This window comes from Zootoca vivipara, chromosome 13 (assembly GCF_965207765.1).
Source record: "Zootoca vivipara chromosome 13, rZooViv2.hap1.1, whole genome shotgun sequence".
NCBI lineage: Eukaryota > Metazoa > Chordata > Lepidosauria > Squamata > Lacertidae > Zootoca > Zootoca vivipara.
In genome coordinates, this window is record NC_142596.1 from 41,332,858 (window position 1) to 41,360,405 (window position 27,548).

The window sequence follows — 27,548 nt, forward strand, 5'->3', positions numbered from 1 at the left end:
TGTAAGTGAAGAAGAAGGTTGTCATTGTGGTAAGAACCACCTTTTAACCCTAGCTTAGCTTCTGTTATCCATGCCATGATAGCCTCCTGTTTGGATTACTGCAATACATTGAATATGGATGGGTCTGCTTCTGTAGAGGGCCCAGAAATTTCATTTCATTCAGAACACAGATGCAAGATTGGCAGCTGAGACAGAGTGGTAAAATTTGTTTATGTCTATGTATTTTGCAGAATGTGTAGACCGCTAACATCAAAATATCCAAGTAGTGTACAGTAAAAAAGAGAAATAACAATGAAATATAAAAACATAATGAAACAGATTTCAGACATAAGAAATGTGTTCGAAATGTAGCAAGGGCAGTGAGATCCTCAGATGGTGGATGTTTATCCTTCCAGCTAGAAGCAGAAGCCTCTCAGCAACCATATAGGCTCACAAAATATACTTTGTTGTTTTGCCATTAATCCCCATACTACAGGAATGTAATTTAAAAACTGCATGTACATTTGCCAATTTCAAGGATTTTGCCAATAAAAACCCAACCAGGATAACTTCAGACTAAAAAGAAAATATCACTGGGCATGCTCTAATCATATGCTTCAGTGAAATATTTCCAGCATTACACCTCCTATATCTTTCTGTATCACACAGTGCCTTCCTGTAAAAATATTGTGGAGGCCAATATACATTAAACCAGTGTTTCCCAACCTTGTGCCTCCAGCTGTTTTCGGACTACAATTCCCATCATTCCTGACCACTGGTCTTGCTAGCTAGGGATGATGGGAGTTGTAGTCCCAAAACATCTGGAGGCACAAGGTTGGGAAACACTGCATTAAACATCAGTTTTTGCTGGATCAGTCACAAATTTAAGTCATAAAAATGCATCCCTGTCATCCCTCTTTTCTTCAATTTGGCAGCTTGGTTTTGGGAGAAGGAGAACTGTTGCTACTGTTAAACAACAGGGAGTCAGATATCCTTGGTCATGTGCTACAAATCACGCCCCTGATGTAAGCTGTTGCCTGAGCCCTTTAAACTCATGACACCAAGAACTGAACCTGGGACCTTCCACATGAAAAGCATATGTTCTACCACTGAGCTATGGTCCTTCATGTAAGTGAAGTGTATTATAGTGCACAATCTGTTCACAAGCGACCCAGATGAGCATATGCACAATACATTAGTCTTCAGGACACATTCTAGGTCACAGCCTGACCTACGATGAGTCACAACAGCAGAACTGCCACCATACAAATGTACAGTGAAAAGGGGAAAAAATAAGTGGATGATGGGCTTGAGGGCATCCTGAGCAAGTTTGCAGATGACACCAAATTGGGAGGGGTGGCTAATACCCCAGAGGACAGGATCACACTTCAAAATGACCTTAACAGATTAGACAACTGGGCCAAAGCAAACAAGATGAATTTTAACAAGGAGAAATGTAAAGTACTACACTTGGGCAAAAAAAATATGAAAGGCACAAATACAGGATGGGTGACACCTGGCTTGAGAGCAGTACATGTGAAAATGATCTAGGAGTCTTGGTAGACCACAAACTTGACATGAGTCAACAGTGTGATGCAGCAGCTTAAAAAGCCAATGTAATTCTGAGCTGCATCAATAGGAGTATAGCATCTAGATCAAGGGAAGTAATAGTACCACTGTATTCTGCTCTGGTCAGACCTCACCTGGAGTAATGTGTCCAGTTCTGGGCACCACAGTTCAAGAAGAATACTGACAAGCTGGAACGTGTCCAGAGGAGCGCAACCAAAATGGTCAAAGGCCTGGAAACAATGCCTTACGAGGAACGGCTTAGGGAGCTGGGTATGTTTAAACTGGAGAAGAGAAGGTTAAGGGGTGATATGATAGCCATGTTCAAATATATAAAAGGATGTTGTATAGAGGAGGGCCCCTTCATGGATCAATGCCTTGTCGTGGCGAAGGGGCTTGAATAACTCAGAGAAGCTATGAGCTATGCCATGCAGGGCCACCCAAGATGGACAGGTCATAGTGGAGAGTTTTGACTAAACGTGATCCACCTGGAGAAGGAACTGGCAAGCCACTCCAGTATCCCTGCCAAGAAAACTCCATGGACAAAGACAACAGGCATATAAAAGTTATGACGCTGGAAGATGAGCCCCTCAGGTCGGAAGGCGTCCAACATGCTACTGAGGAAGAGCGGAGGACAAGTACAAGTAGATTCAGAGCTGATGAAGCGGCTGGGCCAAAGCCAAAAGGACGCTCAGTTGCGGATATGCCTGGAAGCGAAAGGAAAGTCCGATGCTGTAAAGAAAAATATTGCATAGGAACCTGGAATGTAAGAACCATGAGTGGAGGTAAGCTGGATGTGGTCAAAAATGAGATGACAAGAATAAATATCGACATCCTGGGCATCAGTGAACTAAAATGGAAGGGAATGGGCAAATTCAGTTCGGATGACTATCATATCTACTACTGTGGGCAAGAATCCTGTAGCAGAAATGGAGTGGCCCTCATAGTCAACAAAAGAGTGGCAAAAGCTGTAATGGGATGCAATCTCAAAAATGACAGAATGATCTCGATACGAATCCAAGGCAGACCTTTTAACATCACAGTAATCCAAGTTTATGCACCAACTACCGGTGCTGAAGAAAGTGAAATTGACCAATTCTATGAAGACCTACAACACCTTCTAGAAATGACACCAAAGAAGGATGTTCTTCTCATTACAGGGGACTGGAATGCTAAAGTAGGGAATCAAGAGATAAAAGGAACAACTGGCAAGTTTGGCCTTGGAGTTCAAAATGAAGCAGGGCAAAGGCTAATAGAGTTCTGTCAAGAGAACAAGCTGGTCATCACAAACACTCTATTCCAACAACACAAGAGACGACTCTACACATGGATATCACCAAATGGACAGCATCGAAATCAGATTGATTATATTCTCTGCAGCCAAAGATGGAGAAGCTCCATACAGTCAGCAAAAACAAGACCTGGAGCTGACTGTAACTCAGATCATCAGCTTCTTATAGCAAAATTCCAGCTTAAACTGAAGAAAGTAGGAAAAACCACTGGGCCAGTAAGATACAATCTGAATCAAATCCCTTATGAATACACAGTGGAAGTGAGGAACAGGTTTAAGGATTTAGATTTGGTGGACAGAGTGCCTGAAGAACTATGGATGGAGGCTCGTAACATTATACAGGAGGCAGCAATGAAAACCATCCCAAGGAAAAGGAAATGCAAGAAAGCAAAATGGCTGTCCAACGAGGCCTTACAAATAGCGGAGGAGAGGAGGCAAGCAAAATGCAAGGGAGATAGGGAAAGATACAGGAAACTGAATGCAGATTTCCAAAAAACAGCAAGGAGAGACAAGAGGGTCTTCTTAAATGAGCAATGCAAAGAAATAGAGGAAAACAATAGAATGGGGAAAACCAGAGATCTGTTCAAGAAAATTGGAGATATGAAAGGAACATTTCGTACAAAGATTACCATAATCAAGGACAAAAGTGGTAAGGACCTAACAGAAGCAGAAGACATCAAGAAGAGGTGGCAAGAATACACAGAGGAATTATACCAGAAAGATATGGAGGTCTCGTACACCTCAGGTAGTGTGGTTGCTGACCTTGAGCCAGACATCTTGGAGAGTGAAGTCAAATGGGCCTTAGAAAGCATTGCTAATAACAAGGCCAGTGGAAGTGATGATATTCCAGCTGAACTGTTTAAAATTTTAAAAGATGATGCTGTTAAGGTGCTACACCCAATATGCCAGCAAGTTTGGAAAACTCAGCAATGGCCAGAGGATTGGAGAAGATCAGTCTACATCCCAATTCCAAAGAAGGGCAGTGCCAAAGAATGCTGCAACTACCGCACAATTGCGCTCATTTTACACGCTAGCAAGGTTATGCTTAAAATTCTACAAGGCAGGCTTAGGCAGTATGTGGACCGAGAACTCCCAGAAGTGCAAGCTGGATTTCGAAAGGGCAGAGGAACCAGAGACCAAATAGCAAACATGCGCTGGATTATGGAGAAAGCTAGAGAGTTCCAGAAAAACATCTACTTCTGCTTCATTGACTATGCAAAAGCCTTTGACTGTGTCGACCACAGCAAACTATGGCAAGTTCTTAAAGAAATGGGAGTGCCTGATCACCTCATCTGTCTCCTGAGAAATCTCTATGTGGGACAAGAAGCTACAGTTAGAACTGGATATGGAACAACTGATTGGTTCAAAATTGGGAAAGGAGTACGACAAGGTTGTATATTGTCTCCCTGCTTATTTAACTTATATGCAGAATTCATCATGCGAAAGGCTGGACTAGATGAATCCCAAGCCGGAATTAAGATTGCTGGAAGAAATATCAACAACCTCAGATATGCAGATGACACAACCTTGATGGCAGAAAGCGAGGAGGAATTAAAGAACCTTTTAATGAGGGTGAAAGAGGAGAGCGCAAAATATGGTCTGAAGCTCAACATCAAAAAAACCAAGATCATGGCCACTGGTCCCATCACCTCCTGGCAAATAGAAGGGGAAGAAATGGAGGCAGTGAGAGATTTTACTTTCTTGGGCTCCTTGATCACTGCAGATGGTGACAGCAGTCACGAAATTAAAAGACGCCTGCTTCTTGGGAGAAAAGCAATGACAAACCTAGACAGCATCTTAAAAAGCAGAGACATCACCTTGCCGACAAAGGTCCGTATAGTTAAATCTATGGTTTTCCCAGTAGTGATGTATGGAAGTGAGAGTTGGACCATAAAGAAGGCTGATCACCGAAGAATTGATGCTTTTGAATTATGGTGCTGGAGGAGACTCTTGAGAGTCCCATGGACTGCAAGAAGATCAAACCTATCCATTCTTAAGGAAATCAGCCCTGAGTGCTCCCTGGGAGGACGGATCGTGAAGCTGAGGCTCCAATACTTTGGCCACCTCATGAGAAGAGAAGAATCCTTGGAAAAGACCCTGATGTTGGGAAAGATTGAGGGCACTAGGAGAAGGGGACGACAGAGGACAAGATGGTTGGACAGTGTTCTCGAAGCTACGAACATGAGTTTGACCAAACTGCGGGAGGCAGTGCAAGACAGGAGTGCCTGGCGTGCTATGGTCCATGGGGTCACGAAGAGTCGGACACGACTAAACGACTAAACAACATAGAGGAGGGAGAAAGGTTGTTTTCTGCTGCTCCAGAGAAGCGGACACGGAGCAATGGATTCAAGCTACAAGAAAGAAGATTCCACCTAAACATTAGGAAGAACTTCCAGACAGTAAGAGCTGTTCGGCAGTGGAATTTGCTACCAAGGAGTGTGGTGGAGTCTCCTTCTTTGGAGGTCTTTAAGCGGAGGCTTGACAGCCATCTGTCAGGAATGCTTTGATGGTGTTTCCTGCTTGGCAGGGGGTTGGACTGGATGGCCCTTGTGGTCTCTTCCAACTCTATGATTCTATAATTCTATGAGTCCCCAAATGTATGCTGTGGGTACCAGGTCTGAAAAGACAGACAAAGGCCAACAAAAGTCAAAGTCCAGGGGGTCACGCTGTCTATCGGCACCCTCTTCTTTAGGCTCAGGGTTACCCCTTGCAGAACCTGGGAGGTAGGAAGAGGGTGGGGAGCAAATCTAGATTCAGTGGGCTCTGCCTGCCATTGGCTCTAGTTACATCATTCATCGGCTCTGTCTCCAGCCACTGCTGGGCTCCTTGCCTTCTGCCCTACTAATCCCAACAGGCACCAAATCCTTGCTTCCTCTTAAGCCATCAGCCCAGATCCTTGCCTCTCCATCGGTGCCCCAGTTCTCCTACCTGTTCCATTTTGGGTGAGTTTAAAATAACAGCAGCAACATCATCCCCCCAAGCAAGTGACTGGACTAACGTAACCACAAGCATTGCACACGGCCTGGAGCATGTTCCTTCCCAGCCTCTGTGTGTGTGCGTGTGTGTGTGTGTTTTTCTCTCCATGCAGGAGGGAGGCTGAACTTGCCTATGACTGACAGCCAGCTGGGACTTCCTGTGTGTGTGGGTTTGCTGCTGCTAGTGCAACAGAGCTTTAACGCTTTGTGTGCAAGGGGAATAAGAAAGGGGGGGGGAGGGAAACAAAACACAGGCAGGCAGACAAATCTGGGGGTGGATAAGTAGCGGGGATCTCTTTTGCCGGGGCTTTTCTGAAAGCACCCGGGGGAGGGGAAAGGGGGATTCACGAGAAGCCAGCCAGCCGCTGGAGGAGGAAGAGGAGGAGGCTGCACTGCGGAATAACGGGAGCTAAAAGAGGAAGAGGTTTGTAGCTGCCGCCGCTGCTTGTCGCTGATCCAGCAACTCAGGTATTTAGCTATGGTCCCCTCTGGCATTGCACGCGAAGCCTGCTCTTGTCCCCCTAGAGCTATGGAGAGGGGATCTCCTCTGATCACCCCCCCTTCACCCTCCCCCCTCTCTCTCCATCCCTCCCTCCTTCCTCCCTTGCTTGCTTGCTTTTGGCAGCTGTTCCCCCAGCAACAATGGCTGAGAGAATTAATTCAGCACAAAGGGCTGTTGCTGATGGAGACGGTGGAAGAGGAAGGGGGGAAGAGGATGAAGGATAGCCCTCCTTCTCCATCGAGAGCTAGAAAGAGGGAGGGGGGAGACCGCGATGGTGCTTTGTTGGGAGATGTAGGAGGCATTGGGAATGCTTGGGGAAACAGCCTTTCCCCATGTATAAATCAAACCCCAGCAAAAGATGAGGATGTTGGCTGACTACAACCCTCAGTCTGAATCACTCACAGCGTTAGAGATGTTGCTCTTTTGGGAATGATGCACAAGGAAGGGGAGGAGGTTTCCCTCGGCTGCACAGCTCTAAGCCTGTGCGGTTTTATTTATTTGTTGCTCCGTTTTCCAGCTTTCTCCCAAATTTTAATCTTCTTCCAGTAATTTGAGATTCAGTTTGACAAGAGATTGGACCTGCCGTTCCTCCTCTCTTAGAAGTCTTGTGGGGATCACCTTCCAAAAATATGTGATGTCAGGTCCTCCGCCAATGGGGGATCCGTGCATGCAAAACACATCCAGATCTTGGACCTACGCTTACCTAAAGAGAGGGAAACACAATCAGTGATTGACACTGCACAGTCCGCTCTCTTGTTTGCACATCCCGATCAATCTCAGTTGCAGTTCGAACACGTGTCCTTTTATTTTGGATGAGCTTGGCGTGCAAAATACATTGACTGGAGGATTGGGTCATTCGCCCTCTTGTTTACTTTGATGAAAGAGAAGTACTGGTTGATTGTCTTTCACTAACAAATATTGTTTCCTTGAGATATTTTTTTCTGCACTAATATCTAGAACCATAAATACACACACACAAAAAGGTGTGGAGGTGCTATTCTCTGTACCACATTTGCTGGAGAATGAACTGAACAAGTTCAGAATTTGACAAAGAATAATATGTAATGGTTTGAATGGTTTCTTTGGGATTTGCAGAGAGGAGAGGAAATAGCTTTGGGGTGTTTTGTATGCCAAAAGGCCAAGCCACCAGCTCAGCAGGTCCATTAGGTAAAGATCAGTTCCCCCCAAACCAGTGTCCAGCTATTATTATGAAAAAATATTTAATAGCAAACCAGTCTAGTGCAGGCAGAGCTAGGGTATTTTTTGCTCCATGATGCAGAAGTGGCAGAAGATTATGTAGAAAGATCATTTTCACTTTGGGGTGGGGGTGGGGTGTAACCTTCTAATGAAGAGCCTACGACTTATAACACGCTGAACATTTAAGGACTGCTACATTGTAGGTTTGCTAGCCTTTTGGGTGAGAACATGCAGTGTATATTCTATGTTGCTGGCAGATGATTTGACAAGACTGAGATACTGAAACTTATTTTTCGCCCAGTACTTGAAAACTTGATTTCTGTCCAGTTTTGTACACCTGAAGACTTTGGAGAATAGCTTAAGCTTCTTTCAACACCATGCCGTTTTCTCACCCAGGTTTGTTGTCTGTTTACAGTCACAAAGATGGCTGCGTCGTCCTCTTGCAATGTGGAAGACGACGAGAGCCTGAAGGGATGCGAACGCTACGTTCAGAAGCATAATATCCAGCAGATTCTGAAAGAGTGCATTGTCAACCTCTGTATAGCAAAACCTGACCGGCCGATGAAGTTCTTGCGAGAACATTTTGAGAAACTGGAGAAGGTCAGTGATTGTCGAATATGCACAGGGGCAAAGGGCACAAATGTAACAGCAGAGCAAAATCAAAGATGCTTCCAGTATTTCGGAAGCTGCTTGTTATTGACTGAGACCCTTGGTCTGTCTAGCTCTGTGAATGTTTACATCACAGGGAAGTGTGAGGTGGCGGTGCTGTGGGCCTGAACCACAGGTCTTTCGTGGCAACCTCTATACATCCTGTTTGGGGTTGGGGGAGAAATTTTTATTCATTTTAAGGTGAATCTATCTATTCTACACTTTCTAAATCAATATATGAACAAAGCCATCCTTTGAAATTTGCATTTCTCCAAATTTTTCAGTGCAGTTTTCTGGCCAAGTAATGTGCACAAGAATGCATATGGTGGGGGTAAAGTGTGCATAGAAAGGCATATATTTGTGAAAGTAACATGCAGAATGCATTATAGTGGTACCTCGCAAGACAAATGCCTCGCGCAATGAAAAACTCGCAAGACAAAAGCGTTTTGTGATCTTTTTGTTGACTTGAAAGACGAAGTTTTCTACGGCCGTGCTTCGCAAGACGATTTTTTTTTGCTTTGCTTTGCTGACATTGGAAAACCGCAAGATGAAATTTTCACAATACAAAACAACTCGTGGAACGAATTCATTTCATCTTGCGAGGCACCACTGTATTTTGTTGAAATTGCTTGCAAAAACATATTTGGTTGTGCACCAAAAGGTGTGCATTAGGAGAAATTTCACAACAGCGCTGATGAATTTCCATGAGAGAGAAAAAGGAATTCCCAAACCGACGTGGAGATCTGGAGAACTGAAGCATTGGGAAATGAGAAACAGAGAGAAACCAAAACGGACAGATTCACCTATCCCTAACTCCTGCCCCTTCCTACTTTTTATAAACGAAAAACAAAGTGAAATATTTGCTTACAGGACGCCTGGCCGCATTATAGAGTGCAGTGCTGAAACCTCAGCCACCCACCACCCAAATTTCCCAGAGGAATCTTTACCTATAAATCAGAATATGCAAATTTCATGCAGAGTTATGTTCCTTGCTGTGCCCGATGCCAAGGACTTCCACAAGTGAGGCAATCACTGAGCCCTGTGCATACATTTACCGTGCAATGGGGTAAAACACCCTTCATAGATGGTTCTAAACTTTAGGTAGTACAGTCACCACATTATGATATTATAAGCCTCTAAGTTAGTGGGGATCAGGGATACCCACAACTTTCAGGCTCTTGTCCTAGAAACTGGGAAATGTCAGCAGACTCTCTGTTGGATGCAAGAATAGGACTGTCCTCTCTGGTGTTTGTCCAGACCTTGGGACATGATGCGGAGGAGCCTCGTGTGGGGGAGATAAAACTGCAGCAGTCTAAAAGCAACCAGCCAACCTCCAGCATTTGAAATGATAAAGAGTTTATTTCGGTAAAGAGCAGTGATTAAAGAAGGGGGGACAGAGATAAGCAGAGTACAAGATAAAATAAAAACGCAAACTTAGCATCTAGCTAGCCTAACACTTTCAGCAAACAACAGCGTTCAACTTGCAAGGCTGGCATAAGTAGGAAGGGTCGAGATGTTTATTCATTGTTTATTTGTAAGATTTCTTGCCTGCCCTTCACCGTAAGCTCCCAGCGTGTGTTGCAACAGTATAACATACAGTTACACAGATAAAACGGTTACAGGTATTATTATTTTTTTAAAAAGCCAAGAAAAAACATTCAAAAACTGAACAGCATACATCCAGCAAATGAGGAGGGTCCAACAAAGCAAAATACCCATCAGAGACCAAGGTAAAGAGGTGTCTTTGCGGCATACGGCAAAAGTGAGATGCAGGTGGTAAATGAGCCTATTTGGGGAGGGAGTGCCACCATTTAGGGTCTGCCACAGGTAATGCCCACTCCCAGACCAGCTTTCCCCACACTTCTGAGCATGGCCATAGCCAGGATTTAATTGGGGGAGGGGCAAGCTTTGTGTTTTTTTTGGGGGGGGGGCAGATGTTTTGGTCTACAACTCCCATGATCCCTAGCTAAGAGGACCAGTGGTTGGGGAAGATAGGAATTGTAGTCTAAAACATCTGGAGGGCCGAAGTTTGGGGGTGCCTGGACAAGAGGGTTCAAATCCCCATTCAGCCATGGGTGACCTCAGGCCAGTCATTGCCTCTCAGCCTAACCTACCTCACAGGGTTGCTGTAGTGATTAAGGAGGGGGAAGAACCATTTATGCCACATTGATCGCCTTGGGGGGAAAGCTGGGATATTATTATTAATATTAATTAATGAGAACCATACCAAATGAGTCTTCTTTGCCCATCTTAACACCCAAGAGGGCCTGTGGGGATGAAAGTGGTTTTTCAGATATTTGGGACCTACTGTAAGTTGTTCTGGTGAGGACGAAAATGAGTTAAAATCACCTCACGTACGCTTGGGTGACAGAGGGATGGATAAAAGAAGCCCAACTCATAGAGCAGGGGTCAGCAAACTTTTTCAGCAGGGGGCCAGTTCACTGTCCCTCAGACATTGTGGGGGGGCGGACTATATTTTTGGGGGGGGGGAATGAACGAATTCCTATGCCCCACAAATAACCCAGATATGCATTTTAAATAAAAGCACACATTCTAATCATGTAAAAACATGCTGATTCCTGGACCGGATTTAGAAGGTGATTGGGCCGGATACAGCCCTCGGGCCTTGGTTTGCCTACCCATGCCATAGAGAAAGGACTGTGGGGCAGCCTGAGGCAGACCAAGTGCACAGGAAACCTCCTGAGATACTTGCTTGGCTTGGAGGTGATCATTGCTAGGGAGTGAAAGAAGAGAAAATCAGAAGGATAATCTCTTGTGTTCCTGTTGAGCAGAGTTAACTAAAGCATTAACTAAAGGAGGGAGGGAGTGGTTGCTTGAGATGTGTCAGTGATCCAATAAGGAAAGATGCAGAAGGAGAGGTGAGATTTTGTGCAGGCCCTTTTAACACCTGAATTTGAATCTTCCTTGGATACCTCTGTGACGCTTTAACCGCAAGGTCTTTGGAATGGATTAGACCAGGCATGTCCAACAGGTAGATCATGATCTACTGGTAGATCACTAGACATCTGCAGTAGATCACTGGTAGATCATTGGCTCCCCCCAAAGAAGCTGAACAATGGGGACCCAGGTGGCGCTGTGGTTAAACCACTGAGCCTAGGGCTTGCTGATCAGAAGGTCGGTGGTTCGAATCCCTGTGACGGGGTGAGCTCCCGTTGCTTGGTCCCAGCTCCTGCCAACCTAGCAGTTCGAAAGCACATCAAAATGCAAGTAGATAAATAGGAACCGCTACAGCGGGAAGGTAAACGGCGTTTCCATGTGCTGCTCTGGTTTGCCAGAAGCGGCTTTGTCATGCTGGCCACATGACCTGGAAGCTATACGCCAGCTCCCTCGGCCAATAATGCGAGATGAGCGCGCAATCCCAGAGTCGGACACGACTGGACCTAATGGTCAGGGGTCCCTTGACCTTTACCTTTAAAGAAGCTGAACAACTGTGGCTCCCCTAAGAAAAGCTCAAAATTTTACCTCCTCCTTGAAAAAACTCAACAAATTAGGCCAGAAACCACCCCCCCCAAATGGGCCTTCCTCCTCCCTAAAAAAAGCTCAGCAACTTTTGACCTGCCAGTTTTTAACTCTGTGAGTAGATCGCAGTCTCTTGGGAGTTGGCCGCCCCTGGATTAGACAAATTCGCAGAGGGCAAGGCTATCGATGGTGCTGTAACGCTGAACTCCTGCCCCTGTCATATATGCAAAAGAACACGGGACAACAGATCCCGAGATGTGCAGTTTGACTTATATTACTGACCTAGATGAGATCATTGTTTGCCGTTTTATTCAATTTATGCTGTGCTTTTCAACTGAAGTTGATTTCCAAGAAGAATTACAATTAAAATTGGTATGTCTATATTGTATGTAGAAATGAACAGCTATATCAGTTTCAGCTCTCAGTTTCTAGTCTGAAATTTAGTTCTCCACATTTCTGCAGCAATTTGCATTTTTCTTTAAAAAAAATCCTAATTAAAATCTGTCAACGTTTGAGTGCAAAATTATTCTTAATAAACATATTTTTGTATGCGGTTTCAACTAATGTACATATTCTGGCAGGCAACTTGCCATAACATAATGCATTTTTGTATGTTATTTTTCAACAATAGATTCAGTGTGTGAGAGAGAGCTCAGTCAGTAGCCCATGAGACTCTTAATCTCACACTAGTAGGTTTGAGCCCTATGTTGGGCACAAAAATCCCGCATTGCAGGGGTTGGACTAGATGACCCTCAGGGTCCCTTCCAACTTTGCAGTTCTGTGATCCCGTGTCTTGTGGGAGAGATACATGTTCTATAACAATTTTAATGTATTTAAATCTTTGTTGGAAGCCACCCAGAGTGGCTGGGGAAACCCAGCTGGATGGGTGGGGTACAAATAATAAATTATTATTATTACAATTTTATGCACATTTTCTCCAATATAGTATATGTATTTTATATATATATAAAAACAACAACATTGCTTGTTTGGAGCACTGTACCACAACATTTGGAGAAGCTGAATTTTGAAGGATGGCGGTTTTTCACTTCTTGTATTGTTTCAGAAAGTGCAAATGAAGTTGTTTTGCCTTTAAATGTGCACTGAGCCACTGTTCTCCCCCATCCCTCTGTGTGTGGCATTCTCCTCTGGCTCCTGGCCATTGATGATTCAGTCCAGGCTTTTTGCTGGGGTGTGGGGAGAACAGAAGGAGCTGCCCCCCCCCCACAGGGCCTGGCTGATGGGTAAAGATGCTAAGGCACTTTGTCTCCGACCAGGAAGTGTGGTTGTGCAGAGACACTCAAGATGGTTGAGCAAAGACTCTAAAAGAAGTGCAGGGTTTTGAACGCAGGATCTGAAACATCATCATTTGGTCTGCCTCTTGCTTGTGTAGCTCACCTTCCCCCCTCATATGCAATGCCAATGGGCGAGTGTTTTGTATATAACGCATAATAATAATAATAATAATAATAATAATAATAATAATAATAATAATCTACTGTTCCGCTGTTTTGAAATGTGCCAAAGGCAGAGTTTCATCTTCAGTACATAAGAAAGAAGCTTTGTGTCTTAAGGCTTGGCTTCTTGTCAACAAGGAACAATGCAAGCTTGGCTAAATTATGGATACGTACTTTTAAAATATGTTATTTCCTTTTCTCCTCAGTTATTAGTATTTTCTAAAAGTGTGACGGTATGGTGGAGGTCACAAGAGAGCCCACCGCAGTTCTCTTCCAAAATCCAGCTTATAAAAAGAGGCCCATTGTGGGTCCAATGTGTAGGTTTTACACAAATTCAGGCCATACATTGAAAACACTCTTCTACAACTTTAAGAGCCATGGCTCCCCTCCCAAAGATTTGTAGGAAGTGCTGATAGCAATTCTCAGCACCTTTAACAAACCACAGTTCCCAGAATTTTTGGGGGGGAAGCCATGGCCCTTAAAATGGCATGACTGTTTCAGGATTATGGTGTGGATGTGGCCACAATGTGATGGGGGAACTAGGTCTTGAGCTTGCCTTGTCAAACTCTGAAGTTGAGAAAATTTCTTCAGTAGCACCTTAAAGACCAACTAAGTTTTTATTTTGGTATGAGTACCAGAGCCTGCAATAAACCCAGATGCCAACTTTGCTGCCACATACACCCGGACAACATCATTACTGGCCCCAACAACATCCAACATACCATCTCAGGACTATTTAATTGCTCATCTTCTAACATTGTGTATGCCATCAAATGCCAACAGTGCCCTTCAGCTCTCTATATTGGACAAACAGGCCAAATCCTACGCCAAAGGATAAATGGACATAAATCTGACATCAGGAACCAGAAGACAGAAAAACCAGTAGGAGAACACTTCAATCTCCCAGGACATTCTATACAAGATCTCAAAGTAGCTGTCTTACTACAAACTTAGTTGGTCTTTAAGGTGCTACTGAAGGAATTTTTTTATTTTACTTCGACCCAGACCAACACGGCTACCTACCTGTAATCTGAAGTTGAGGGTAGGCAGGCCGGCCTCTCAGATACCTGTGGGCTGCCAGCTGAGGGTTTTTTTTTAAAAAAAATTCTATTTATTTAATCATTTCTTCAATACAAACAACAACTGCAAAAAACCCACATACAACAGAAACCACCACCACCACAACAACACACTTTGACATTTCAGATTTAAGCAGGCTGATATATACCTATGACCCCTCCCCTTTAACAATATTTTCCCATCTCTCTCTCCTTCCCACCACTATCTGCCTTATCGCTTAAATATATGTTCCCGATTTCTTCATATTTATCCATTCTTATTTTGCGTCGACATGCACTTTGTTCGTATGTAGCTCATCTGTCCATATTATCAATCCATGTGTTCAATGGAATCTTTTTGCGGTTCTTCCAATTCATCAAAACAAGTTTTTTTGCTTCTAATATAGCACGGTACATCCATTTATTTATTTTTGGCCCCTTGAAATCCCCCTCGTTTCCGGAATATAATTTAGAATTAAATTCAGTTCCCCTAGATAACAATTTCTTTTTATTACGGTCCTCTTACTATAAATATCCTCACCTCGCACCAGAATGATCTTACCATGGGGCAGTTAATCAAGTTTGCATTTTTTACTCCCACACCTCCAGCAGTTATCTACACTTGTTATTTTCTTCTGATATGATTTTGCTGGAGTCCAGTGGACTCTGAATATTATCTTCTGTGGAATAAGTCCTAGTCTTAGATCCAGGTGAGTTAAAACATGCACAGAGACAGGCCAGCCCAAAGCCAGAAATTTGACTGAGCAGAGGAAGAAACAGGTGGACTTCCCCATAACAACTTCGAGTCAGGAGTGGCTGGTGCCCATTGATACTGGTAGGGAAGAAGGCAAGGAGGCCAACAGTAGGGGGAGCTAAAGCCAATGACAGAAAAGCCAACTAATTCTAGCTAGGTCCCCATTTTCCCGCCTGCTCAGTTCTATAAGTGCTCAGGGAAGGAAGGGAAGGGCTTCTGAGACCCAATTCCGCTGGCCACCATTTGCATAGACTTCCTTGCCTAACAGTCACTCTCTGATTGAGTACTGGGATTTTTCTGTGTTTTATTGCTATGTTCTTGCTTTTACCTGGTTTTTTATGAAGGTACTGACACCTCTCTCTCTCTCTCTCTTTCTCTATTTTTTCTGCCCATGGCAGCCATTTTGCACGTTAATCAAGATACAAGTACTGGCACCTCATTTTGTACCCCTCCCCCCAAAAGCATTGGTTGCATGTGTTGCTGTTTCACGCCTTCCTTGAGTGTTATTTCCTGACTGGCAAATGTCCTTGAACTTTGATCTTGCTTGTCCGGATGGGCGACAGAGAGGAGTGTGTGAATGTATGTAGAAACCAATCTACCACACAGAGATGAAATTTACGTTAGTTGCGTTTCCCACTTTTGCATCTGTCCCCATTGATGACTGTCATGTGCCCCTCAGAAGGGAATGTGACCCTCAGGCTGAAAAAGGTTCTGTGCTCCTGAGCACTAGGACATCTGGTGCTTCATTTGGGCTGCTTGGCCCATTTTCAACGCAACACCCACTTGCAGCACTTGTTGGACCTGGAATTGGAGTCTCTGGCCCAGAGATCTGTGGCATCTTGGGCTTCAGGAGCTCTGGTTCAGTGGTAGACCACTGACCCTCAGCCTCTAGTCCAGTTTTCTTCAACCTCGGATACCTAGGCACTGGTGGACTACAACTCCCATCATCCCCAGCCAGTTTAGCCAATGGTCAGGGATGATGGGACTGCTTTACGTCCTGGAAATTGCCAGACTCTTGGGCTATGACTAGGGTGTCCTATCTTCTGTTTGAAAAATGTTGGACAACTGCCTTCTATTTGAAGGGTGTCTACTCCGAGTTCAGCTTAAAGTCAAACTCCCCTAAGAAGGGAGAGCAGGTGTGGGACCTTGAAATTAGCAGCACCTGGATAGCAGGTACACAGGTTACCTGGTCACAGTGATAACAACAACAACAACAACAGCAGCAGCAGCAGCAACAACATAATGCTTTACTATTCATACCCCACCACCACCACCACCAACAACAACAATTTATTATTTATACCCCGCCCATCTGGCCGGGTTCCCCCAGCCACTCTGGGCGGCCTCCAACAAAATATCAAAATACAGAAAACCATCAAACATTAAAAGCTAAAAAGGGCTGCCTTGAGATGCCTTCTAAAGGTCTGGTAGTTGTTGTTCTCTTTGACCTCTGGTGGGAGGGCATTCCACAGGGTGGGTGCCACTACCGAGAAGGCCCTCTGCCTGGTTCCCTGTAACTTGGCTTCTCCTAGCGAGGGAACCGCCAGAAGGCCCTCGGCGCTGGACCTCAGTGTCCGGGCAGAACGATGGGGGAGGAGACGCTCCTTCAGGTATACTGGTCCGAGGCCGTTTAGGGCTTTAAAGGTCAGCACCAACACTTTGAATTGTGCTCGGAAACATACTGGGAGCCAATGTAGGTCTTTCAGGACCGGTGTTATGTGGTCTCAGCGGCTGCTCCCAGTCACCAGTCTAGCTGCCGCATTCTGGGTTAGTTGTAGTTTCTGGGTCACCTTCAAAGGTAGCCCCACATAGAGCGCATTGCAGTAGTCCAAGCGAGAGATAACTAGAGCATGCACCACTCTGGCGAGACAGTCCGCGGGCAGTTAGGGTCTCAGCCTGCGTACAACAACAACAACAAGAACAACAACATAATGCTTTACTATTCATACCCCACCCATCTGGTTGGGTTTCCCCAACCACTCTGGGAGGCTCCCAACAGAATATGAAAAACACAATAAAACACCAAACATTAAAAACTTCCCTAAACAGATGTCTTCTAAAAGTCAGATAGTTGTTTATTTCCTTGACATCTGATGGGAGGGTGTTCCACAGGGCGGGTGCCACTACCGAGAAGACCCTCTGCCTGGTTCCCTACTAGGATGGGGTGTATTGAATGTCTATCTGAAGAAGTGTGCATGCACACGAAAGCTCATACCAAAATATAAACTTAGTTGGTCTTTAAGGTGCTACTGAAGGAATTTTTTTATTTTGCTTCGACTCAGACCAACACGGCTACCTACCTGTATTTAAATTATAGTAATTCTTTCCAATTATCTTCATCTTTACATATAAACTAGTGCATGCAATTGATAAGCAAACTGGTGTCCTGTTTTGTTCTCTCTGTTTTTGGAAATGGCTAAGTGGCCACCTTAGTCGTCAGGACATGCAGCCAGATTGGTCCCTGGGTGAGTCAGGAGGACTCTGGATTTTGGTGCCAAGTATCTTAGTTTGCTGTGGTGCTGTGGGTTAAACCACCATTAGGTCACGACTGGACCTAAAGGTCAGGGGTCCCTTTACCTTTACCTTATCCTGTTTGATATCCCAGCAGTTCCCTTTCCCATCCAGCGGATGCTGGTGGCACAGTGAATCAGCATAGGATTCTGACTCTGAAGCTCATGGTGTCTGGCATGTAGTCACGGGAGGCTGCTCCACTGTAGGGCAAAGGGGGCACTACCCCACCGACTTCAGCCTGCCCTCAGCTAGCCAGCACCTACCTGCCTGTTTTCTTAATTGCAATCAGTCAGCTCCGCCTATCAATGGTTCTGGCTCCGCCTCCTGTTGGTCATTTGCCTTCCGCCTTACCATTTCTAAGAGGCACCAGCCACCAAGGCATTTCTTTGCTAACTTTTTTCCCTGTTGGAGTTATTGGCCATAGCTGCCAAGTCTCCCGTATTCCCTGGGGAACCCCTGTTTTTCCAGCCGTTTCCCGCTGGCAGCCCGGATTTTTTTTAAAAAAAACCCGTAAATCTCCCGGATTCTTACCGGCCCGGGGACGCTCCTTCTGCGCATGTCTGGAGTCTCTGGCCATGCACAGAAGTGATTTCTGGTGCTGCGGCCATTTTGGAAATGGGCAGAGCATGCGTAGAAGCGACTTCCGGTGCTGCTCTGCCCCGTTCAAAAATGGCTGCAGCGCAACTTGCGGTGTCGTGCCGCGCCGATCCCGGATTTTTCAATCTGGGAGTTGGCACCTATGGTTATTGGCATCAGCTGAACTCAGACCCACCAACCTCTAAACTCAAGAGGGGACGGGTGATGTGTTGTTGTACAATACTGCTTCAATCTTCAGCACAGCCAGAGTAGATTTGCCCCCCCCCAATCCTAATAGTTGCCACCTCCCCTTATTAGTATATTGACGTTTTGCAGAGCAAGCGTAGCCGTGTTTGCAGCTTAGCTTGACGTTACAGCTTAATGCATCATAAAAGCCATGTCTGCAGAGATGTGGGTATGAATTTTGCATGAAAAGCTTGCGTTTCAGGATGACGGCAGCTCTGTTCAGCTAAACGAGCTTTGAAGGATGGCGAATGTGCCTCCTTTGTGCTCGACAGCGAAGCAGTCGAGAGAAAACGGGGATGGAGGCTTTGAGAAGGTCACTGCTTGTGAAGGAAAGTGAGGATGGAAGCAGGAATGGAGTAAGAATATTCGCTAAGTAGATTTCACTAGAATCCTTGATAAGATGTGTGAGCAGATCGTTTCGGGGGCAAGCAAGGCCTGGTTTTATTCATTTGTTCAACAAAATTTGTACACTGCTTGATTGTAACAAAACCTTTAAGTGATTTGCAAGAGATATTAAAATTACCAGCAAAAGCAGCTAAAAACAAGTTAAAAGCATTTGTCTAAAAAGATATATATCTTCGTCTAAAAACAATATTAAAACCAGCAACCAACTACTAAAGAGAGTTTAAAACATGTAAACATCTACGTGTCTGGATAGTTTTGCCCAGGCATAGGCAAACTCGGCCCTCCAGATGTTTTGGGACTACAACTCCCATCATCCCTAGCTAGCAGGACCAACGGTCAGGGATAATGGGAATTGTAGTCTCAAAACACCTGGAGGGATGAGTTTGCCTATGCCTGGTATTGCCCAATGTTTTAAGCAGGGGCCAAAACAACAACAACAACCCACCACAGTATTGTGCAGATGGGGGCAAATGTGGCAGCACTGGGGAAGCATCATACAGCAAACTAAAGCAGAAGGAATCCATCAAGAATGCACTATGATTGTGCTAATGGCATCTTGCAGAATACACCCACAATAAAACGCCAGTCTGGGGCGAGTGGGAGCTCGCGGTTCCCTCACTGCGAGAAGCAAAGTTACAGGGAACCAGGCAGAGGGCCTTCTCGGTAGTGGCACCCGCAATGTGGAACGCCCTCCCATCAGATGTCAAAGAAATAAATAATTATATGACATTTAGAAGACATCTGAAGGCAGCCCTGTTTAGGGAAGTTTTTAATGACTGATGTTTTAATGTATTTTTAATCTTTTGTTGGAAGAGTGGCTGGAGAAACCCAGCCAGATGGGCGGGGTAGAAATATTATTATTATTATTATTATTATTAGATACCTGCACAGGCATTGTCATATTTGGAAGTATGCAGCACAAGACATTTGAACCAGAGCAATGTGGCTATAGTCCAGGGAAATTAAGAAATAAATGCCAGCCCTGGTTAGAAACCCCAAATATATTGCACAAACCACAGCAGAGTAATCCAGGCTTGTTACAAAGATGGTGTTGATGATGAGCTGAAAGTTAATATATGAAGACAACCAATCCTGTTCCTGGCCAATATGGCCAACCAGGAGCATGTGCAGAAGGGTGCCTTAGCTTTGTGAGGAGTTCCATGACCTCACAAGGCAAGAACACCATCTTTGCCTGCAAGAGAACGTAATTCCCATAGAGCTCTTTCCCAAGCATTTGAGTCCTTATGTTCATTTAGGGTTGGATTGCCAAGGCTAAGGGTAATTCTCTTGAAAAGTTTACAGGAATTGATAATGGCTCATGTTCTTATAAGGGAAAGAATATTGTGGGACAAGAAGTAGAGCCGGGAGGAACATAGAGAGATATGAGGTTGTTATTATCACGTGAAGCAGAGATAGGAGACCTGTGCTCCTCCAGACCTTGCGGGACTACAGCTCCCTTCATCCCTGACAGTTGGCTAGGCTGATGGGAGTTGGAGTTGAACAACATCTGAAGGACCACATAGACTACCCATCCCTGCTGTAAAGGATGCTGGCGTTGCATTTATTATTATTATTATTATTATTATTATTTATATACACCCATCATCTAAAGATCTGGGGTGCTTTACAACAAAACATACAAAATGAAAACAAAACAGAGGAGGAGGAGGAGGAGGAGGAGGAGGAGGAGAAGTCCTGAGTGTCCTGAACTCCCCGGTCCACCTAGCAGCATGTCCTGCTGGTGTATTGTTGTTTAGTCGTGTCTGACTCTTCGTGACCCCATGGACCATAGCACGCCAGGCACTCCTGTCTTGCAGTGCCTCCCGCAGTTTGGTCAGACTCATGTTCGTAGCTTCAAGAACACTGTCCAACCATCTTGTCCTCTGACGTCCCCTTCTCCTAGTGCCCTCCATCTTTCCCAACCTCAGGGTCTTTTCCAGGGAGTCTTCTCTTCTCATGAGGTGGCCAAAGTATTGGAGCCTCAGCTTCACGATCTGCCCTTCCAGTGAGCACTCAGGGCTGATTTCCTTCAGAATGGATAGCTTTGATCTTCTTGCAGTCCATGGGACTCTCAAGAGTCTCAGTATGTCAAATCTAAAGTCAGAAAACACAGTCCAAAGCCAAAACCGAAGCACAGTCCCATAGAGGTGCCAGAGCATCCAAGCTGAGGTCCGTCAACATTGTCAGTTGAGCAGAACCAGCACCTCAGCTCTGCTTCCCGTTTATACCTTGCATGTTGATTGCAGCATCTGCGCTTGACAAGGCATGCGATTCCTCACCTGTTCTGAGCCTACTCCACCTGGGCTGTGGGGCCTTGCCTGCCTCGGCCTCCCCAAGCATACCTCCCACTGCTCCCTCTGCCTCAGAGCCCACCTTGTTCATGGAGATGGGGGCCTCTCTGGCTCTGAGTAGGGGTCCTGCTCTTCTGGTCCCTGCACACTGACCCCCATCCCCTTGCCGGCATCTGTCATCCCATGTGTACCTTTCCCAACCCCGACTTGCTCCAATGGGTCCCAGTCATGGCTGCACCCCTCACTGGGATGTTCTTCCTCCTCCCCATTGTCCTGCCAGTTCAGGACCGCATGCATGACAGGACTGGTCCTCCATTTGATGGGCTGTCCAGTCCAAGGCTCATTTTAAGATAAAGAACTCTAAGATGGGAGAGCACTTCCCCCCTGTTTACAGTCAGCACAGGCCAGCTGGTCAGTCTTTACCACTATGGGAAAATGTATTGTATTTCTTATAACTTACAATAATTGTTTCTAAATTTGCATCGGTGCATACAAGCAATCATATACAAATCCTGTGCAAATTGGCATCCTCCTTTGTCTGCTTTTTTGGTGATGTACATCCACTTTTGGGTGTTGGGTAAGAGGCCAGCCTAGGCACAGTGGAAACGCTGGAAATAAATAAAACAAACTACCTCTGGAGAAATGGGCATGGAATTATACCTAGGCTGGGGACAGTGGTCCTCCAGATGTCTCTGGAATAAATATCACATCGTCCCTAAATATTGGCGATGCTAGCTGAGGCCAGTGAAAATAGGGGTTGTGTTCTGGTCCAGTTCCAAAGCCTACGGAGAAAGAAGCAAAGCTGCCTGAAGGTTTCTGGACCATGGACAGCCCTGAGTGAGCAACTTTCTCCATCAATGGTTGGGAGCAGACTAAAGCCTCTTATGCCCTCCTCTTTCTCCAGATGCCTTTTATGCCTCTCTTTCCATAGAAAGCTCCAAGCAAGCAACTTTCTCCAACAAAGGTGGGGAGCAGACTGAGGCCTCTTATGCCTCTCGCTCCAGACTTCCTCCCCACACCTTGAGAAAACTTAAGGGCCAACCCTCTGACCTGAAGACTCCTCCTTTGTTCCATAACCGATGCAGCTGTCTAGCAGACCAGTGATGTGTGGTGGGAGGCAACTGGTTCTTCAGGCTCAGGGGAGGTTGCCTTTGAGAGTCCAAGCTCTGGCTTTGGTGGTCTAGGAGAGTCCTCTCTAAGTTCTTGTCCAACTGCTTCAGGCACATGAAAGCTCATACCTATGACAAACTTGTTGTTGTTGTTTAGTTGTTTAGTCATGTCTGACTCTTTGTGACCCCATGGACCAGAGCACACCAGGCACTCCTGTCTTCCCGCAGTTTGGTCAAACTCATGTTCGTAGCTTCGAGAACACTGTCCAACCATCTCATCCTCTGTCGTCCCCTTCTCCTTGTGCCCTCCATCTTTCCCAACATCAGGGTGTTTTCCAGGGAGTCTTCTCTTCTCATGATGTGGCCAAAGTATTGGAGCTTCAGCTTCACGATCTGTCCTTCCAGTGAGCACTCAGGGCTGATTTCCTTCAGAATGGATAGGTTTGATCTTCTTGCAGTCCATGGGACTCTCAAGAGTCTCCTCCAACACCAAACTTAGTTGGTCTCTAAGGTGCTAGTATTGGTACTTTGGCCACCTCTTTTATACTTGTTTATACTCTATAATTAATTAGCAACAACAGTGATGCATATCACTCTGGATAATTTCAAGGACAACCAGAAAAGAGTTTTGAAGTTTTGTTTCGTTTTGTAGATGAAATGGTTTTCAGGGCAACTTGGGTGGTGTTTCTTAGGATCAATCCTGATGAAAAGAAAGGAATGGAATAATTTATTTGGAACATGCTCCATGCTGTTATTTTTCAGAATGCTGCGAGAGGTGGAAGAGAACAAATGGAGAGCACTTAGGTGGTATTTAATAGCTTAGCTTTTGCTTTAGAAGCCCTTCCCGGAAAAATCCATATACTGTAGTCAATTTGAGTCTAGTGCTTACAAGCTGAAACCTCTTAGATCAGGCATGTCAAACCTGCGGCCCTCCAGATGTTTTGGACTACAATTCCCATCTTCCCCAACCACTGGTCCTGCTAGCTAGGGATCATGGGAGTTGTAGGCCAAAACATCTGGAGGGCCGCAGGTTTGACATGCCTGTCTTAGATGATGATGGAGGAGGTCAACAGATGTAATGACAAGGAAGAAAATGCTATTTTCTTGGAAATAAAGAATCACTGAAATAACGTCCTGTGGACCTGTCAGGAGATTTGCTTTGTAGAATTGGAAAACAAAAACCTGGAGTAGGCTACAGTATAAGTAATCTTACAGCCTTTGGCCCAATTTTATGCAACCATTGGCCTAATTCAGTGTCCCAATCAGTCCAACATCTGGGTGCCCACTGGGACTGGTGGGGCAGAAGGCCTGGAGGTCCAACAGTAGGTGGCGCCAAAGCCAATGATAGGCAGAGCTCATTCTAGTTTTGTTCCTGACCTTCTCCCTGCTGAGTTCTACAAGAGCAACACTGAGATTAAGGAAGAGGAAGCCAACAGGCAGTGCAGCTCTCTGGAATGGCTGGAATTAAGAAGGCTGGCTGAGGGCAGACTGAGATTTGTTGGGTCAGTGCTGCATCAGTCCAAATGGACCAATGTCCACTGCCCCGTTCTCACAGTGGCCACCCAGATGCCCCCGGGAAGCTCGCAAGCAGGATCTGTACACAGCAGCGCTCTCCCAGCCTGTGGTTTCTAGCAATTAGTACTCAAAAGCCTCCTGCCTCTGATAGTGGAGGCCCAACAAAGCCACTTGTCTGACCTTGAGTACTGACCTTGGGTACTATGCTATGCAGGCTGCTCCTTTAGGGCAAATGGGGCACTGCCCCCAACAGCCTCAGTAGCATCAGCAGCCCCCATATGCCTGCCTTCTCACCGACACCCAGCCCAAGGGGTGGCGTTGGCTATCAGCTGCCTCCTCCTCCTTTTCAGTGTTGCCCTTGTAGAACCCAACAGGGAGGAGGAGGACGGCGACAAAACTAGACGTTGTTGGCTCTGCCTGTCCATTGGCTCTGGAGCCACCTACTGTTGACCTCCCTGGCTTCCGCTCTATGGCCACCACCCCACCACTGGTTCTAAGCATCTTGGCTGGAGGGGTGGGTGAGAAGCGCGAGACAACACCCGCTGTTCTGCCTCAGGCGGCAATATGTCTTGGACCAGCCTTTCTTTCTCCTTAAGTCCTTCACTGAAATAAGAGTACAGCAAGGCCCATTCTATTCTCTGTAGCCCTGGGGGCTGTGTGTGTTTCTCTCTCTCTCTCTCTCTCTCTCTCTCTCTCTCTCTCTCTCTCTCTCTCTCTCTCTCTCTCTGTGTGTGTGTGTGTGTGTGTGTCAAGCATGAAGTCAAGGAGAGAGTGTCCAATCTCATAATATCTCTGCGCTTGTGAATTATGTGTGCCATTCCGGTACATCATGAGAGATTGTTGCCATGATGACAGTTTTAATAAATAAATAAAAGGACGGGTGAGGTGTTTACTTGTGACTTCTGTTGATGGCTTCATGGCAGGCTACGTCGGAAGATGGGATATACTTAAAGGGCCCCTCTTGAAAGGTTTGTTGGTTGTTCCTTTAAAAGATTTGCTACAACTCTGTGTGTGTGTGTGAGAGAGAGAGAGAGAGAGAGAGAGAGCGAGAGCGAGAGAGAGAGAGAGCGTGTGTGCGGTTTTACCCCAGGATATGTGGACGATGACTTTTTAAAAGCTTAGCCCTGGCTGTCGTGTCTTCCTGAGTTTCCTTCCTTGAGTTCTGTAATGGATTTTCGAACCTGGGCAGCAAAGAGAAGCATATGGGAAAAGCTAGCTGCTTCACTGCGTAGAAAGGGAGTTGGTAGCGAAGAGATCTCTTTTTGAACAAATGAACCTTATGGTAACTTGCATTTTTATATTTACTCTCTCTCTAAAAAAAACCGAGCTAAGTGGGAGGGCTCCTTTTGAAGAAGTATATAAATGTTAATCTTGCTGCATAATCTGGATTTTGCACTTTATCATTCCAAGGTGCTGCCCTCTGGTACTCAGTTTATAAATTGGGGTTTTCTGTCTCTCTGTCTGTTTGACTTAAAAACCTTCCGGTTCCACCATTCTTACATTGTTCATTGCAGTCCAAGAAGGGGCCCTCCGCTAACTTTACCATGCACCAAAGAAGTTGTGGGGGGAGGAAAGCAAAGTTGTGGTCAGGGCGATTTGGTGCTGGGGAAAGAGGGGGCAAGACGTGACCTGGGATTGGCGGGAGGAGGGGTTAAAAAGCCTGTTTGCGGTGGGAGTTGCTTTGTAAATCAGTCCTCAAAACATTTTTTTGGGGGGAGAATCAGCTATGGGGAACAGAGATGATTTGTGTTAGCAATGTTTGTGGCATGGTGAATCCAAAGCGATATAAAGCTAGCCCTCTTAACTTAATGCTAGCAGCTATCTCAGTGTTTTTGCAAGTGCAAATTCTGAAATGCAGAAGAGAGCTGAGTTCTGCCTTGTGGTAGCACAGAATGCTCAGTGCTGCTGTTGAGGAGCTTTATGGACAAGCCGTTCCGAGCCAGCAGAGTGCAAAATATCCCGAAGCCTCTATGAAAGTGAGCTCTTGTGGAATCTTTATCTTTGGGGCATTTGAGGATGAGGTGGCATCCAGGCATTTGGCAGGGATGCCTCAGGTATGCATATGGGCCCCGCCTGGAGCAGAAACAGGTGACTCCAAAGTTTCCATCCACTGACTCTAGTATGCTGTGGTCTGCTGTTTCTGAAACATGGTCGATCTTGCTAGTCGGCAAACATTTACTGCCGCTACAGAGGTACAGTCTTCTACAATTTTCTTTTAAAAAGGTTGGTGTTGCTATGCACCATTTTGTGTTGTTGTTGTTGTTTGTTTGTTTATTGTATTTATATGCTGCCTCTCCTGGAAGGAACTAAATACAGTGTACCTGGCTCCCCCCCCCCAAACTTTATCTTCACAACGACCCTGTGAGGGTTTATTGAGGTGAGAGGTCCAAGTTACTCCGTGAGCTTTGGGACTGAGCAGATATTTGAATCTGAATTCCCCCAGATTTCATCCAGTGCTATAACTGGTAAACCATACTGGCAGATTTGTGTGTTGTGGTTTCAGGTATGTATCTATGCCACAGGCTCAAACTGAATTAAAAGTCATTCTGATCTGGGAAATGATTTTTGTCAGAGAAGCTTACCATCTGTAAACCTTCTGTTTCAGTGTATCTGATGAAGTGTGCATGCACACGAAAGCTCATACCGAAATAAAAACTTAGTTGGTCTTTAAGGTGCTACTGAAGGAATTTTTAAATTTTGTTTCGACTCAGACCAACACGGCTACCTACCTGCATCTGTAAACAGAGTATTGTTCTTGGTACCTTCACCAAATTACAATGCCTAGGATTTATGGGAAGCCACCCCAGTTAAACACAGGTACCATACCAGCTTACGTTTGTGGTGTGGAAGCATCTGGTGATGGGGTAGTAGGAATCTGCTGGGATGTTTATGAAGGGCACTGAGTTTGCAGAGAATGAACAAGACTTGCCTGTTTAAAAGCTCTCTTTTGACAAAGCTGAGCTCAAAAACAGGCTGGAAAAGTTTCTGTGGTTTGGAGCAAATTTGGTCTGATGCTGAATGAAACACAAACCTTTGGTTCTTTTATGATTGAATTTCTTACACACCTATCACAATACTATTTAAAATTGCAACATTGAAAACATTTTAAAACCAATTAGTGACAATTTGCATTACAAGTATCTACAGCAAATCACTCATTCATCAACCAAGATCATCAGTTGCATCACTCGTTCAGTTGCATCAGTTTTATATGTTTGCTCCAGGGCTCTTAATCCTCTATAACTGGGGGCATCAAATTCCATAAGTTCATTTTGTGAACAACTGTGGTCTGTCCTGAATCTCTTCCAAGGGAGATGTGGAGGGTGGTAAGACGAGAATGGGCCTTTTCTGCAGTGGCTCCCTGTTTGTGGAATGCTCTCTCCAAGGAGGTTTGCCTGGCACCTTCATTATACACCTTTAGGCACCAGACAAAAATGATCCTCTTTAAGGAGGCCTTGGGCTGATTGTTATCCAAAGCCCTTTTAAAATGTGTTGGAAGGGGGAAAGTTATTGGGTTGTTTTTGTTTTGATTATGTATTTTGTGATTTCATATAGTAGTTTTATGTTGTAACCACCCTGAGATGTGGGAGTATAGGGTGGTATACAAATTTTAATAATAATAATAATAATAATAATAATAATAATAATAATAATAATAATAATTTCACTGGGTGATCTTGTTCTAATAGAATGAGAGGAAGAGAACCCCTCTCTGTCTTCATTCTCCATGCTATGCGTACTCCTAAAAACCTCTGCAATTTAGTTCTCTTCCCCACCCCCTAAAATGGAAATCTCCAAAGGACCTAGCCCACGGTTAGTCAATATGGTGCCCCAAAGATGTTGTTGAACCCCAACGCCAATCAGCCCCAGCCAGGAAGGCCAATGCTCCGGGATGGTGGGAGTTGTAATCAGTGGTGGAGGGGCAAGTTCAAAAGTGCAGGGACCATTCATGACAGTCACAGCCATCTCCCTTCTAAGATGATGCAAC

The 27,548-nt window shown here is 45.2% G+C and overlaps 1 protein-coding gene across 3 annotated transcripts in view; it reads left to right on the top strand.

Annotated features, from left to right (window-relative positions):
* Positions 1–5,918: 5,918 nt before the first annotated feature.
* Positions 5,919–27,548, top strand: part of PRKAR1B (protein kinase cAMP-dependent type I regulatory subunit beta) — a 123,490-nt gene continuing 101,860 nt past the window's right edge. Inside the window, exons 1-2 of one of the 3 annotated variants that reach the window (XM_060282444.2) lie at positions 5,919–6,279; positions 7,907–8,110. In XM_060282444.2, coding sequence (XP_060138427.1) covers positions 7,934–8,110 — 177 coding nt within the window. In that variant the 5' untranslated portion in view covers positions 5,919–6,279; positions 7,907–7,933. Of the gene's footprint in view, positions 6,280–7,906; positions 8,111–24,532; positions 24,843–27,548 lie in introns of those variants that run through there. The other 2 variants (XM_035130525.3, XM_060282445.2) reach the window with 2 other exon arrangements.